The 15,284-nt window shown below is 39.9% G+C and overlaps 1 protein-coding gene across 1 annotated transcript in view; it reads left to right on the forward strand.

The window, feature by feature from the left end:
- The first annotated feature begins 1,158 nt into the window (after positions 1 to 1,158).
- The window catches only part of LOC100642909 (dynein axonemal heavy chain 1), a 51,246-nt gene continuing 37,120 nt past the window's right edge, over positions 1,159 to 15,284 (forward strand). The window contains exons 1-20 of the mRNA XM_048406539.1: positions 1,159 to 1,412; positions 1,758 to 2,087; positions 2,197 to 2,320; positions 2,672 to 2,842; positions 3,374 to 3,730; positions 4,699 to 5,024; positions 6,707 to 7,175; positions 7,421 to 7,745; positions 7,941 to 8,072; positions 8,158 to 8,478; positions 8,616 to 8,793; positions 8,844 to 8,976; positions 9,266 to 9,811; positions 10,032 to 10,255; positions 10,391 to 10,633; positions 11,118 to 11,231; positions 11,328 to 11,583; positions 11,892 to 12,054; positions 12,131 to 12,241; positions 12,683 to 12,774. Of these exons, the coding sequence (XP_048262496.1) occupies positions 1,174 to 1,412; positions 1,758 to 2,087; positions 2,197 to 2,320; positions 2,672 to 2,842; positions 3,374 to 3,730; positions 4,699 to 5,024; positions 6,707 to 7,175; positions 7,421 to 7,745; positions 7,941 to 8,072; positions 8,158 to 8,478; positions 8,616 to 8,793; positions 8,844 to 8,976; positions 9,266 to 9,811; positions 10,032 to 10,255; positions 10,391 to 10,633; positions 11,118 to 11,231; positions 11,328 to 11,583; positions 11,892 to 12,054; positions 12,131 to 12,241; positions 12,683 to 12,774 (4,854 nt within the window). The 5' untranslated portion in view covers positions 1,159 to 1,173. The remainder of the gene's footprint in view (positions 1,413 to 1,757; positions 2,088 to 2,196; positions 2,321 to 2,671; positions 2,843 to 3,373; positions 3,731 to 4,698; positions 5,025 to 6,706; positions 7,176 to 7,420; positions 7,746 to 7,940; positions 8,073 to 8,157; positions 8,479 to 8,615; positions 8,794 to 8,843; positions 8,977 to 9,265; positions 9,812 to 10,031; positions 10,256 to 10,390; positions 10,634 to 11,117; positions 11,232 to 11,327; positions 11,584 to 11,891; positions 12,055 to 12,130; positions 12,242 to 12,682; positions 12,775 to 15,284) is intronic.

Raw genomic sequence — 15,284 nt, forward strand, 5'->3', positions numbered from 1 at the left:
TCAAAACGCGAGTGGACACCGAATATCTATTTCGCATAATGTCAGCTTTAACCCGTATGTTTAGTCAATGATTTTATTCGCAAAGATACATTTGACTTAACTGAGTTATAATCAAAGTTTAACGAGTATAGTAATTCCGATTTTTATTAATTGTCAACAAACGATATACACAAATGAAATAACGTCGGAGAAGATTTACTGAATCTATATTCGTACATCTATACATTCTTGAAGTCAATAGTTAAAGAAAACATCGATGAGCGACGTAATGGACAAGTTCACGCTGAAATCGTATCTAAATCGTGGTGACTTTTAATGCCAACTGAGCAATACACGATTTACCGTTCTAATATCCGAAAAGTCGATGTTTACATAAGTTGTAACGTTAAAATTTGTTTCTTAAATGTAAAATGGATAATAACAAAAGTAAAACTATGAACGAACAGAATATTAAAAGAAGGGGTTATTACTCGGAGATCGTGACGGGTAGGTGATTAATCGATGAAAATATTTGAAAAATTCAGTGAAAATAATCGGGCGATGCGTACAGGAACCGTGGAACATGCTGTGAAGCCGGAAGTGGTGGTTTTGGCGACTGCGCCAAGAAGAACGAAACTCGCCTGGCAAGTTTCCACCGAGCATCACAGTGCTCCAGTCGGACAATTACAGGATCAAGAAACGTATAATATCCTGGGCGAAGCTAAAAGATGGATGAGCTTTCCAGAAGATCGATCGATCGTAAGCAACGTAAACTAATTGGGGGGATCGCAGAGTGCTCGATAATGAATTATCGACGTGCTATCGAGATAACGCGAAAAAGTATTCGTTCGACACTATACCGATAACAAAATTCTTCGAAGTTTGAAGAAACGAATCTTGATTTTCTTCGAAGGAGAAAATTACGCGGAACGGATAACGTCTCTGTTAAGAAACGTAAATAATCGTAAAAGTTACAATGCGAAGCTATCTACTTATTCCGTATTTCCCAGAAATGAAAGCTGTAACAACGATAGAAAGCAATTTCTAGATTCTAGAGCATCGATCCTCGTTGATATCGCTTATCATTATTTACATTACTATTATCATGGACTCTAGTTGGTTAAAAGATAAACAAGCAAACAAACATTTGTGAAATAGACGTTTCCGGCGGAGACGTTTGTCCCGAAAGTACAAATGCAGCAAAATGTGCAGCCCAAGCGAATTCCACGAAACGTCGAGATGGAGAGGAGACGCAGATTGTACAGGAATTTGAAAATCCAGGATGTTTTGAAGGAAATTGGTGTTTCACCGAAGCAAATGTTACCTCCGTCCGCCACATTGCCGCTACTAACTTACGAAGAGACATACGGTTTGTTCAGTACGGCGCATTTTCTTCCTTTGGAAATTTTCGACGACGAAGAATACGACTGTAGGTGCGCTATTAAAAAAGTTTAATGCTTTTAACATGCACAAGTTAAAATTACAATTTTAAATAGATCATAGAATGTAAATTAAGTTTTCGCGTCGATGAGATATTTAAAGGCAGTTGTTTTACACTTTTACGTTTTATTTATAAAACATAAGTAGGGAGTGGACACAGGCTACTATGTTTTAGGTTAGGTTCGGGCTACTATGAAAATACATACGGTGGTAAGGGTAATATCGCGATATCGAGAGGAAAATGTTAAAAATTAAATAAAAAATATCGATATGTTAAAATGAAAGAAAGATTTGCATAGGCGAAAGATATTAAAAGAAGGAGAAAAATACAATTGCAGGACGGTAGAAGATTGGATAAATCTTGGGATGATCGATGGAACGCATTATCCGCTACCGGCTACCGTTTTTGTGCCAAGATTCCGATCCGAGGACGAAATGTTTTCCCTCGAGGACGATCAGTTGAACAAGCTGTTCGCTTGGACCAACGCTGCTGTTACTCACTACGATCGCGAGAGAAAATTGTGGACTGTGCTCACGCTTGACGGCAGAAAGCGCGAGTTTAAGATACCGAGAGTTTACATTCGTCTGTTCGCCGAAGATCCAAGGATCTATGCGAAGAGAGTGGCGGCGGCCATCAAACATAGACGAATTGCCGAAGCTTCTATAAAGTGCTGAGAAGTTTTACGTTTTTTACTAAAAATTTTACATTTTCAGCTATATACCAAGTATCTATCCGAGCCGTGAATACTTTTAACGTTATTAAATATGCTTACGTAGGTATCATTTTTATTTGGATTGTATGCTAATGGAAGGCATGAAAACGTTGAACGAAGAAGAAAAAGAAACGATCGTTCGTTTGGCTACGAATAATTCTAGATATAAGCACAAATATGTAATGTTGGTACGTAAAAGATTTCATTCAGATTTCATTATACTTCATTATACTTCCGCAAAATATACAAGGAGTAGTATATACAACGTAATAATAAAAAAAAAAAAAAAAAAAAATCAAAAGTAACAAGGTTTAAAATATACGGTCAATATTAGCTTTTGTGAAAAAGGCACACGTATGTTTGCAGTGATAGTACAAGAGATCTGTAATCCGAAATTTTGACGGATTTGATATTCCTAATATCGAACAAATCAATTTTCTTCTTCCACGTACTTTGCAAATAGGCTGCGTACATTTCGTTTTCTAGAATATTTCCATTATGTAGCTACCGTATTTGACGGTAATCGCTTCGTTTTTTAGCTGATGGAAGAAATTTGTCTGGATTACCAGCGGACCATGTGCGATCTTACGTGGAGGCAGATGATACAGCGAAATCCGGAAATGTTTAAATTCGTCACGTGGATGCCGGATATCGAGGCCACAAGGGTGCCAAAAAAGGGCAAGATCGATACAGGCATGACGAATTTTCTGGTAATATCACTTTGTATGTATTACATCGATAATAATGTTTCTGCGAGAACTTTATTTTACCGACCTTCGTTTTAAACACGTTCCACGTATTAATAAAAAAAAGAAAAGAAAAAAGAAAGGAAAAGATTTGCATAAGACGTTTCTATAGAAATGTCTTGATTTGTCAATTTTGTGTTTGCTTACAGCGACAAACAAATTGAGTAACCAACTCTCTTTACCATTTTATTCTAATAAATAAACGCTTGTTGTAAGCTTAATTGGCGATTGCCAATTATAATAATATCACGCTGGATGTATCACCAGTATTATTATCTCGGTACGATCGTCTCTGTAATCTTTGCGACATCGATTAAAAATAGTAATTGAAAGATGCAATTTATTGATCGATGCTTGTTCGCCGGTGCCGATCTTCTATCCTCATCGAATTATAATTAAAAATTTTCTGGATCGTAAAGATCGCTGGAGAATATATACGTTTATCGAGTTTGCAATTTCGAGTCTCGATAATGAAAATAATGAATTTCGATTTAGAAAACGAGGCAACGTACGCACTGGATAACGCTGTACGTTCACGAAGAGGTATACCAAGCTATGGCGTGCGTCATGGCGGAATGCATGTACGTATCCTCTATGAATTTATTCGCTACTTCTTATGGCAAACAAATAAGACTGTTAGAGTTCGAGGATCTGCAAAGCCAGGCCATCCTTACGGTTATTAAGTATTTGAAAGAGCCGTGGTTGGAGAAAATTACGCAATCGGTTAGGATGTGCTTGAGGGATCTTGGAAAGGGTTGGTTTGATCTCGAACAGAAGAATCACAGGGTGTACGATGTGATGAAATTGAAACGTTTCATGAATCTCACCACTCTTTGTATGCAGGTACGTATTTAACAGATGTAATCGGTCGAGAGGATAGGATCGATGAAATTTTTCTATTATTTTGATTTTTTTTTCATTGTTATTTTTTATCACTGGATAAAATTCTGGATAAAAACGAGCTTGTAGGTTTATATTAATCGATAATCGTCATTTTGAAGGGTCTTTCGAGTCTACTATCCGTGACAAAAAAAGATATTGATTAAGCGCATTAATAAGAAATAACGAATAGCGATCGCCTTAGGTCTTTGGTGATTTACTCTGTCTATATGTACATAATATAACGATAAGTTTGACGGCTGTGTTTAATCTAGTTTGACACGTTATTTAACACATAGGCATAGTAAATGCACATGCGTATACTATATGCACGACGAAGATAGATAAGTATTATCATATTTTCGACGGCATTTGCACGATAAATTGCGACTATATTCCGAGAAGTTTAACAAATCGATTATTGCGCTCTAACAACAGATGTACATATCAAAACGTAACGAGCAATCATAAACATGCTTCTATCATAATTTTCTCAAATCGTAAATATCCAAACTGTAGGCTATTCTATCAAAAGCGAATAACACTTGCCTCTTTTATGCCAAATATTTATACGATCATTCGATATAATACGTAAAATATGTACACGTACGAGAGAGAGAGAGAGAGAGAGAGAGAGAGAGAGAGAGAATAAGCTACGGATATTGGCTACTAGTGCAAATGTAGCTGTGCACGTAGCAGTTTATTCGAAATAAAGGGGATGTACTAATAGGGATGAAAGTAAAAATACAAAGTAAAAATATTTGTTCACTTAACACGATGTTGTTACGCCGCTGTGTCTTTGTACACACGCATAGAGGAATACTTCGACGAGAAAGTTGTATAAAAGTGTTTTCACACCAGATTTCTATCCATCGTACCGTATTCATTTTGTATAGAGATATTATCGTAAGTTTTATAAGCTAATACCGGACTGTAACTAGTATGCGTTGCGTGTTCTGGTGGAAAATTCGATAAAATTATACGGAGAGATCTTGGAAAGACCAGCGTTGTGTGTCTTGGACGTAGAGGAGTCATTCGCTTGGGGAGACGATCTCATCGATACCCAATTTAAGCCTGCTGCCAATTCCATCTTCCTGATTGATCTTCAAATGGACCAACAGAAAGCATATTACACGACGAATCCAGACAAATTTGTAGTAGGTGCATTTCCGTTCTATCGCTCGAACGACATTGCTTTTCATTCGATAAAATTAGAAGAAATTAAAACAAAAACGAATATCTATATATTTGTTCTGTCCTCTGTGTCGTGACTCAAATGGTATACTATTACTGTACTATTACTATTAACGGATTACTATAGACTATACATAGATATATCTATGTCAAAGCAAACTGACTTCATTCGTTATATTTCTCTCTATGTGGGAGAAGCAAACTTGAAAGTTTGTCACCTGGTATATCTGGTATAGTGTAGTGTATAACTGTAGTATATAGTATGGTACGGTATATATAGTGGATCGCGTTTTAGTGTATTATTTAGCGTATCAAATAATATAACCTGTTCTTGTCATATGTATATCTATCGTTAGAAATATGAAATTCGATCGAATTTGAAGACGGTAAATTATTGAAATTATTTTAATCGTCAAATTTCAATCGGTAATTAGACAAGTTTATTAAGGCGTGAAAAAATGGAAGTTGTCTAAACAATTCTGTAAAATTAAATGGAAAGCGTTTTTATAGCGTTTGAAAGGAATCAAGGTACTCGATCGATGCATGGGAAGCGTCGTTTTTCCCCGAACGAGAATCATCATACTTTCCTTCATACTGTTTGGAATTTATCGAGTTCTATGATGATAATAAATACGACAGTACTTGTTATTAAGACGATCGATCGGTCTCGGTCGGTACACTATTCCGTCAGTTTGGAAAAATGACATTTTCTACGCGTCGAGTTAATGATTTTTACTTATCGAGGTTTTTCTTTGTTTAACGTTTAACGTGGATCGTTGGAAGGAAAGCATCGTCGCTTTATACGACAACGCGCTCGCCGCTTGCCATCAAATCAGGCAACTACATCCCTTTCTACTTCCAAAGTTGAAGTTCCCAGCCGACCTTTTTCTAAGTTCCGTTGGTTTACTCGAAGACCAGGTATGCAAAGTTCGCGACCGATTGACTATAGCTTACAAAAGATCGACGATACCGTTAAGAGCGTACGCGAAGGAATACAGCCGATATCAGTCGTTCTTCAATCTCGACATCCCCAAGTACATCGAGTGAGTGATCAAAGTTTTTCAATTTCATTCAATGTAATCAAGTTCAAATATGACGTGAAAATGTTCTCAGAGCGTTTATACGATTACCGAATTGAATTACGAACGCGCTTTCGAACGATAGAAAAATTTCGTTTTTAAAATCCTGTTCAGAATCCGGATCGGAATCTGATTAGAATTCTGTTAATGTTGTTCCAGTTAAAATGCGTAGAATGGATAGTGGTACGTTCTTCTAACGTTTTCACCAACATTACGTTCCAGTATATCGTTTCGAATGGTTTGACGGTTTGTTTTAAAATCACGCGCAATTTGGCCATTCGAATATTTAATCGGAATTTCATTGGAACGAGCTTGATCGAAATTTCGTGAATTCCATCCTACTTGAAACTTGAAACTTGAAACTTGAAACAACGCTTGCGATCGTTTCTTGATTTCACGCGTAATCTTAATAGAAATTATCGTTGGATACCGTTTCGTCGAGTCATGTTCGACGATGATGCTTTTGTTACCTTCGCGATAATTAACATTAATCTTCATAAAGGCATCTTTTAGCGAAATATCGGATAGATGGAAACGTATAGATATAATGAAATACAAGTTTCTATCGAAATTGAATCGAAGCGTACCACGTTTCTGGCGAAAAGAACGGTTGGCGCGCGATACTCGTGAAATAATGCGGCCGGTGACTAAATAAAATTTGATATCGATGTCGAAGGGCGTACAAGCAGGAGGAGCTTAGCACGGCGGAGATAAAGGAGGAAATTGCGTTTCATATGACGATGAAGCAGAATCTGCAAGCGACTTTACCCAATACCATTGCCATCGGTCCGTTTCTAGCGAACGTTCGCCCTTTGAAGGATTTGCTGATGCGGAAACGGCACCAGTGTGCCACGGAATTGCTCGTTATGTTGACGGAGAAGTTACGAACGGAAGTCGACGATATCTTGGAAGAATACACGCAGATAAGGTACAAATTGAGGGAAGCGCCGCAGAGTATCGAGCATATATTCGAGATACGCGATTGGATGGAAACTATTCCGCTTCGAGTGCAGAATCTCGATGAGAGGATGGACGTATTGAAGTTGGATTTTGATATTCTCGACGGATTTCTATGGAACATATCCGACGAAGATTTCCACGCCAAGTGGGAAGTGATCGGTTGCCCTCTTCAAATTGAGAACGAGGTGATGAAAATCTTCGTATCGATCGGTTTACGGATTAGCGCGTTAGCGTAGAAAACGATTAAGTTCGCTATTTACTTGTTATAAGTTTCGAATGGAGTGACAGAGAGAACGAAAAGATTCGTAAGTGGAACGTCGATTGGAAATATTTTTCAAACGAACATTTTTTTCCGCCAACCATAAACGAGTAATTGGATCGGAGACGGTGTCTGAATTCTAATTGAACGATTGGCTAAAAATTCAAGCAGGTGCGAGAAACGTACGAACGGCTGATGGAAGAGCAGGAAAAGTTCTACAAAATCCAACTGCAGGACGAGGTTCTACTGCAAGAGAGAATAGACACTCTGGTTAGCAACGTGGCAAACATCGCTCTTCAAACGGATATCAATCGTATACACGAGACTGCGCTCGATGTGAAACGAATCTGGAAAAGCATGGTCGACTGTCGGGAGATGGGTTTGTTGCTCAATGAACGGCAAAAGCTGCTCGACATGAAAGTGGTGCCTTTCGATCATTTGCACAAGTTGATGCGCGACTTCGAACCTTACAGAAGCTTGTGGGTCACCGCTTCGGGCAAGTATACGATCATGAACGATATTGGTCGATATTGGACGCGCCAGCCAGTCCGAAAAGTCAATTTTAATAAAATTCCTTGCCTTTTACCCTCTATTTTAAAAACTTTTACCTTCGAAGCAGCGTTGCCTCTGTCGAAAGTAAATTTCGCGAGTTCGACATCGTTATCGAAATGTTGTGTTTCGTAATTCGTAGACTGGCTTAAATGGCACGACATATGGATGGATAATCCGTTGATGAACGTGGATGGCGCTCAGATCGACGTTCTAGTCGCTGATATGCATCGGGCAATGACTCGCGCGATTCGAACGTTTCAAGAATTTCCAAGTAGGTTCGAACAATTCGCTAGAAAATTGGCATGAAAATTAGCATCTTTTGCTCGAAAAGGCGAGTAATTTTCCTTTTGGGACAGAGGTGCGAGCGATCGCAATCGCCATAAGGCAACAGATAGACGAATTCAAGCCTTACGTTAGTCTCATACAAGCTCTTCGGGATCCGGGAATGAAGGATCGTCACTTTGAGCAACTGAGCGCGCAAACCGGCATACAGATGGCTCTCAAGCCAAGCATAACGTTTAAATCGCTGTTAATGCTCGGTATCGAGGAGTTTGAAGAATTAGTAAAGACCGTCGCTGACACAGCAGCCAAAGAATACGCCACGGAACGGACGTTGAACAAGATGATCGAAGAGTGGGAAACGATCGTTATGGAGATACTGGCGTATAAAACAACCGGTCAGTACGTTTATTTCTTTCGTTCGTATTCGTTACTACGTATCTGGTATACAGGTATAAAGTGGAATTTTATCGAGCATTTCGTTCGTTCGATCGACGACGACGCGTTGATCCGTTTATCTATCCGCCGTGTATAGGAACGTATATAATAAAGGTGGCAGAGGAAACTACGATGCTACTGGAGAATCACATACTCAGCGTACAGCAGCTGGCGTTCAGCCCGTTGAAGACCGTTTTCGAGGACCAGATTACCGAATGGGAGTATAAATTAAAGTTGACGGAGCAAGTGCTGATTTTATGGATCGAAGTACAAAGGTAGGAGGGATCGAGCGTTTGTTTAACGATAAGAACGTGCGCAATTACAGAGACTGGATGTATCTGGAACCGATATTTACGTCGGAGGACATTAAGGTTCAGCTGCCGGTGGAGACTAGGAAGTACAATGCGATGGAACGCAACTGGAGACGAATCATGAAGAACGCCTATGAAAATCCCTATGTAATTTCATACGCAATGTCTCGCTTTGTTTGTGATATTCTCTCGGTAACTGTCCTATCTACCTTAGAACCGTTCCTTTTCTATTCCACGTAATCTTAAACGATCTTAATTACTCGTCGTTCGTATTCCTTTAATATCCCGTTGGAAAGTAAGAAACCGTTAGAGAAACGCGTAACTCGCTAATTTCTTTATTTTATCGTTTTATCGTTTCGTAAATATGTCTCGGTTTGAAAATGTCGACGAACGTTTCGTTTCTCGAAAGTTTGAGCTAAAAGCGCTATCGCGACAGGTTATCAAAATATGTCCCGACATCAATCTACTGGAGAGCCTTCAAGAGTGCCAAAGTTTGCTGGAAGTGGTGCAGAAAGGTCTATCCAACTACTTGGAAATGAAACGACGAATTTTTCCTCGATTCTACTTCCTCAGCGACGAGGAACTTTTGGAGATCCTGGCTCAAGCGAAGAACGTGCAAGCGGTGCAACCGCACCTCAGAAAGTGTTTCGAGAACATTCGAGAAGTGAAGTTCGAAGAGGATCTACAGATCACTCGAATGTACTCTGCCGAGAGGGAGGAAGTGGTGCTTGATCCGCCGATGTACCCGTTGAGGAGCGTGGAGTTTTGGCTGGGCGATCTGGAGACGGTGATGCGCACCACTATCAGAAACATCATTGGAACGGCTCTGCTAGTCATCGATGTAATTCCAAGGAAAGCGTGGGTGTACATGTGGCCGGGACAAGTGACTCTCTGTTGCGGTCAAACTTATTGGACCGCGCAAGTGGAGAACGGCATTCGTACCAAAACTCTCTCCGATTACTATCAACGACTGTTGGCACACGTAAGACACAGAGTCGCCGAGAATGAAAGTATAATAACAAGTACTTGACCACGTTTCCTTGGCTTATATATACGCGGTTATATATAATATAAAATATGCGTATACGATATGTCGATACGTCGTTCATTTTGTTTCTCGCACGATCCTGATTATTCTATTTACATGGTCGACTAGTGAAATCTTGCCGTAAACAACGAATCGAATAGAATTTATCCCACAGATGGAGGATCTACGCGAATTGGTGCGCGGTCCACAAACGGAAATTCAAAGATTAATGCTGGAAGCGGTGATCACCATCGAGGTGCACGCGCGCGATGTGCTGTACAAGCTGTTGCAGGAAAAAGTATCGAACGTGAATGATTTCGATTGGATATCGCAACTTCGTTATTACTGGGTGGATGGCGAGCTGAAAGTGCGTGCTGTGAATGCGGAATTTCCGTACGGGTACGGTAACTAACTGGAACATTTTTCAATTTTTATTTCAAATGTTGTTTCTTATTATATAAACCCCTCCCCCCTCCCGTCTCTCTGCCTTACCTCTAAACCTAATCGTTATTATTTATCGGAATTTGGTGAAAGATACGAATATCTGGGCAACACCGGAAGACTCGTCATCACCCCTCTGACCGATCGATGTTACTTGACGTTAACCGGGGCGTTGCACTTGAAATTCGGCGGTGCGCCAGCTGGCCCCGCCGGAACGGGCAAAACGGAAACCACCAAGGACCTTGCCAAAGCGTTCGCCATACAGTGCGTAGTGTTCAATTGTTCCGATCAGTTGGACTTTATGTCGATGGGAAAGTTCTTCAAAGGTCTCGCAAGGTAATATCCGATTTGTCCGACCTTTTCGTCTCTTTTGACTTTTTCCACGTGTCACGTATCGTAATATCGTCTGTAGGTTCGAGCAGATGCATGTACCTGTATGTTAAAGATCAACGTTCAACGATAAATTAATATTTCTACGTTATCGTCGATACAGACCGGTATTTATCGGGCTTTGTAAATTAAAAAATAAAAGTTGAAAATCGAAGACGGTATCTTCGTTTCGTACGTTAACCCCGTCACACGCAACCACGCTGATATTCTGATTAATTTTATAAATTAAATTTAAATTTAATTAAACGGAAATTTCATTTCATCGGATTCGATTCGCAAAGATGTTTGTGTCGTGAATGTTGAATTCGAGTAATTTCTGCGAAATCCTTTAACCATTTCATTCATCCGTTTTAATTATCGTTCATTATCTCGACAACGATCTTCATTTATCTGCCATTTATTCGTTTTATCTTGAATATAATCACCGCAGTGCAGGTGCATGGGCATGTTTCGATGAATTCAACAGAATAGATATCGAGGTGTTGTCCGTGATTGCCCAGCAGATCATGACGATCCAGCAAGCGCAACAAATGCGAATGGACACGTGAGTCTATGAATTTTCCTTAATATAGTTTTAAACGGATAGTACAATTTACGAGTATGGCTTTCGTTTCGACGAATTGTTCGTGATATTTTTCAGGTTCATGTTCGAAGGGGATGAAATCGTACTGAAGACATCGTGCGCGGTATTCATCACTATGAATCCTGGTTACGCGGGTAGGACGGAATTACCGGACAATTTGAAAGCTTTATTCCGTCCTGTGGCTATGATGGTACCAGACTATTCGCTCATCGCTGAAATTTCGTTATTTTCGTACGGCTTTTCCGAGGCGAAAGTTTTGGCCGGCAAAATAACGACTACGTTTAAATTGAGCTCGGAACAATTGAGCACACAGGTACCATATTCTCAAGACGTTTAACGCGTTACATAATTTAATTACACGTATTTGATCATCGAACGATTCATTTTCCGATCGCCGGTCGATATTTTAACTTGGTCGGTTAAGGCACGAGGTATTCAAGTTCACGGCATTTTCATATTTAGCTTTACTGCTATTTTACTTTCTCAATTTATTTTACTATTGCGTTAGTTAGTTGGAAATTGCGTTTGCTGGATTTCGTGGATAGAATGGCAGTATCCTTTTGTCCTACGTACAGTTGGGAAGTGAAAAATTTTCCTTGAGAAATATATATTTTTACCAAGGATCATTACGATTTCGGAATGCGAGCAGTGAAGACGGTGATCGCTGTGGCAGGAAATTTAAAAAGGGAACAGAAAGATTTAAACGAACAGCAGATCTGTTTACGTGCTTTGCGAGATGTGAACGTTCCCAAGTTCTTAAAAGACGATTTGACGCTGTTTAACGGTAATTTCCTAGAATTTCTTCTTCTTTCGCAAGTTCTCGACTTTCACGATACCACGTATCTCCTTCGTTTAATCAGGTATCGTGTCTGATTTATTTCCACGTTTGGAGGAGAAACACGTAGACCACGGAGTATTGGAAACCCAAATTCGTGCAGCGATTGCGAGGATGGGCCTAGAGGAAGTTGACGGTATGCTAAATATTAGTTTCGGATCAGTTTGCAGTTTATTCCAGCGTTCGAAATTATCAAAAATTTTATTTTTCGTTTCATTACGTTTCGTTTCATTAAACTCCATTAATCGTTATTATTATACGTTTCGTCGATCCCGAAACTCTATGTAATACCACTAATACTCTCTGTATCGACTCGCTTAATTACATTTTCTTATTCAAATTCTATACGTTTTTTGTAATATTCTTTTTCGAGATGTTTTTCAGTGTATCGTAGAGCTTGACTTTTACTAAACGATTCAGTCACCCGAATAACTAAAAGTTAATCGTAATGGAAATTAAAAGTTGGAGCACACGTTTTCCCATAATAGCCGGAATCTTTCGATAGAAGATCCGGCTTAGATAGAATTCCGTGTTCGAACGTGCTATAAGGCGATGATCGAAACGCGTTTGATCGCAGAGTTCGTGAAGAAAGTTATCCAATTGTACGAGACGACTGTGGTGCGGCACGGATTAATGCTGGTTGGTCCAACCGGGTCGGGCAAGACAAGGGTAAGTGTTTATCTATACTCGCGATAGAACTTTTCTACTCTCTTTCGTAACTACGTTGCAAAGATGTTTACAAGGATACTTTTCGTTCGATACGATTCGATCGCTCTTTTTACATCCACGTCCTTCGATCAAATAAATACGATATATCGACATAAAGTACGCCACGTATGATATTAATCCGTTAAACGTTTCAAAGTCAAATGCAAGTTGCGCTCGGTATTTTTGGTATTTTTGTATCAACGTCGACGTATACGTACCAAAGGAGGGTTGCGTTTGAAAAATAATCGAAGAAACGATCGTAACGCGCAATCGCAACAACGTGTTCTGTTGTATAATAATATATGGTTAAAGATTAAAAGAATTTCTCTCTGTATTCGCTCGTCTTTTCTATCCTTTATATCGTATATCGTAGAAAGATATCGTCGCGTCCTTCGAATTCCGTTTATCAGATCTTTCAAATATCATCGTAGTTGGATATTTTTCCAAACTTGTAATTTTTAGACAAATTAGACAACGTTTCGTTGCGTCGGACGTTCATTTTTCACCAACGGTAGAGCGATGTCGGGCGGTGATCGGGAAACTTTGGCACCGAACAAATTACGGTAGATTCGATGGTGCACAGGTGATGCACAGTTGCGTCAATAAAGGGCTGTTGCGGAGGCAGTAGGCGAGAAAGGCAAATCGATAGCTTTGGTTGTTTGGAAAGTTAATTCGCACGATCGATGGAACCGGTGTTGTCGATTAGTCGGCATTGTTCGCGGTGAACGTGACCGTTGTTCATTGAAACGATGAAAATGTATTTATCGAAAGGATTATAACGGGCGGCGATTAAGCCGATTACCGCAGCTGGTCACTTTACGTTTGCATCATGGTTTGTCTAATATCCGGCACGACGGACGAGTAAATATTAAATTCAAATTATCGTATGTATAAGGTCGTTGGACCGTTCGCGGAGAGACACGATCGCGAGCAAGTAAATTCCCGTTACGATTAGATAATCGACGATAATCCACGAAACGATCGATCCTCTATTCCTTTTAGGATAATAGAGCTGGTTAAACTGATTATGACGCTACAGTAACAGGTTACGATGTACAGTTTATTCCAACAACTCGTAGACATAGACAGTCGCGCTCGCCGTCTATAGATATAAGTTAAATAGATGGCCGCCTCGATCGAGGGATGGATCCTGAGTTACGTAAAGAGTCACCGGACGTAACAAGGTATATCGGCGATCGTAAAAGGTTGGCTTTTTCCTCTTGAAAAATCAATGAGAAGATCGGAGTAAGGTGACCGTGTCAGGAACAGGTATTTCTTTTGGTTCGTCGGAAATATTACGTAACAAAGATAGGTTGATAAATATCGCCGAAACGAACAAAACAGTTAGTTAGATTAGCGTACAGTTTACAGTATCTAGCTATTTTTTCATATCGTGACACGTATATCGGGACACGTTTCGGTTTTCGGTAAGTCGTATCTAGCGATATTACATCGTGCTGTCGGTTAGGCGTGACTCGCCCTCTCGAACAGGCTACGTATAATACAACTTTGATCCCAGCGCGGATTTCTCTCAAAGTCGAGAGATTAGTTGGGATTTTCTCGCGCGATCCACTCGACGAACTTTCGCCACCAGTTTGCCAACGTGGGCGGGAAAATCGGTAGCCGCTGATCTGTCCCGTTTCGTTATTCCTTCGCCGTAAGAATCTTTAGACGCGTCGATCTTTCCGACTTACTCGCGAAGCGTAAGGCGTAAGGCGTAAGGCGTTCTTAGTAAAGGGAAAGAGAAATTTGGATAAATATGGTGCGAAAGGAAAGATAGAGGGAAAAATTTGATAAGAATCTTTTTAGTAGAATTATCGAAGATGATCGAAAACGGGGATGCGTATATTTCAGGTTTATTAAACGTCGTTTTATGCTCTGTTGAAATATTATTTTATATGGAACGATATTTCCCATTACATCGCGTAAATATCGATTGAAAACAATTGCTATTATAATTGTAAATACCGATTAATTTCGATTAATTATTCGATTTATCTGAAAATGGAAGAATCGAACTCGGGAAACAAGCTGCGTTCCTAGTTCGAAGATTCGATGATCTCGAGAGATCTGCCGATTCTATGGAATTTTGTGACCAAAGTTGCCGAATAGTTACCTGCGTTGACCGATTTCCATGTCCTCGTCGACTTCTTCTCGTTCCCAATCCAATGACTAAAATCGTTGTTACTCGGGTACCACCGTTTTACGCTATTAGATTAGATTACCACCTACCGCCACCGTCTTTAACGCATCAAAACGAATGCCGTTGAAACTCGCTGTTGGAAGAAGATGTGGATACACGAACATGGTATAGTACATCTACTGTACGTACGTACGTTGTACGTATGTCAGGGGAGAGTGGTGGAAAACGAGATCGGCTAGGAGGCAACTATCTGGCAACTTGGCCACTTTCCGTAAAGAACAAGAAAATTATACGCAATTGCGTTTGTTAGGTACGCCGATCTCATGGG

This window comes from Bombus terrestris, chromosome 6, assembly GCF_910591885.1.
Source record: "Bombus terrestris chromosome 6, iyBomTerr1.2, whole genome shotgun sequence".
NCBI classification, from domain to species: Eukaryota; Metazoa; Arthropoda; class Insecta; order Hymenoptera; family Apidae; genus Bombus; species Bombus terrestris.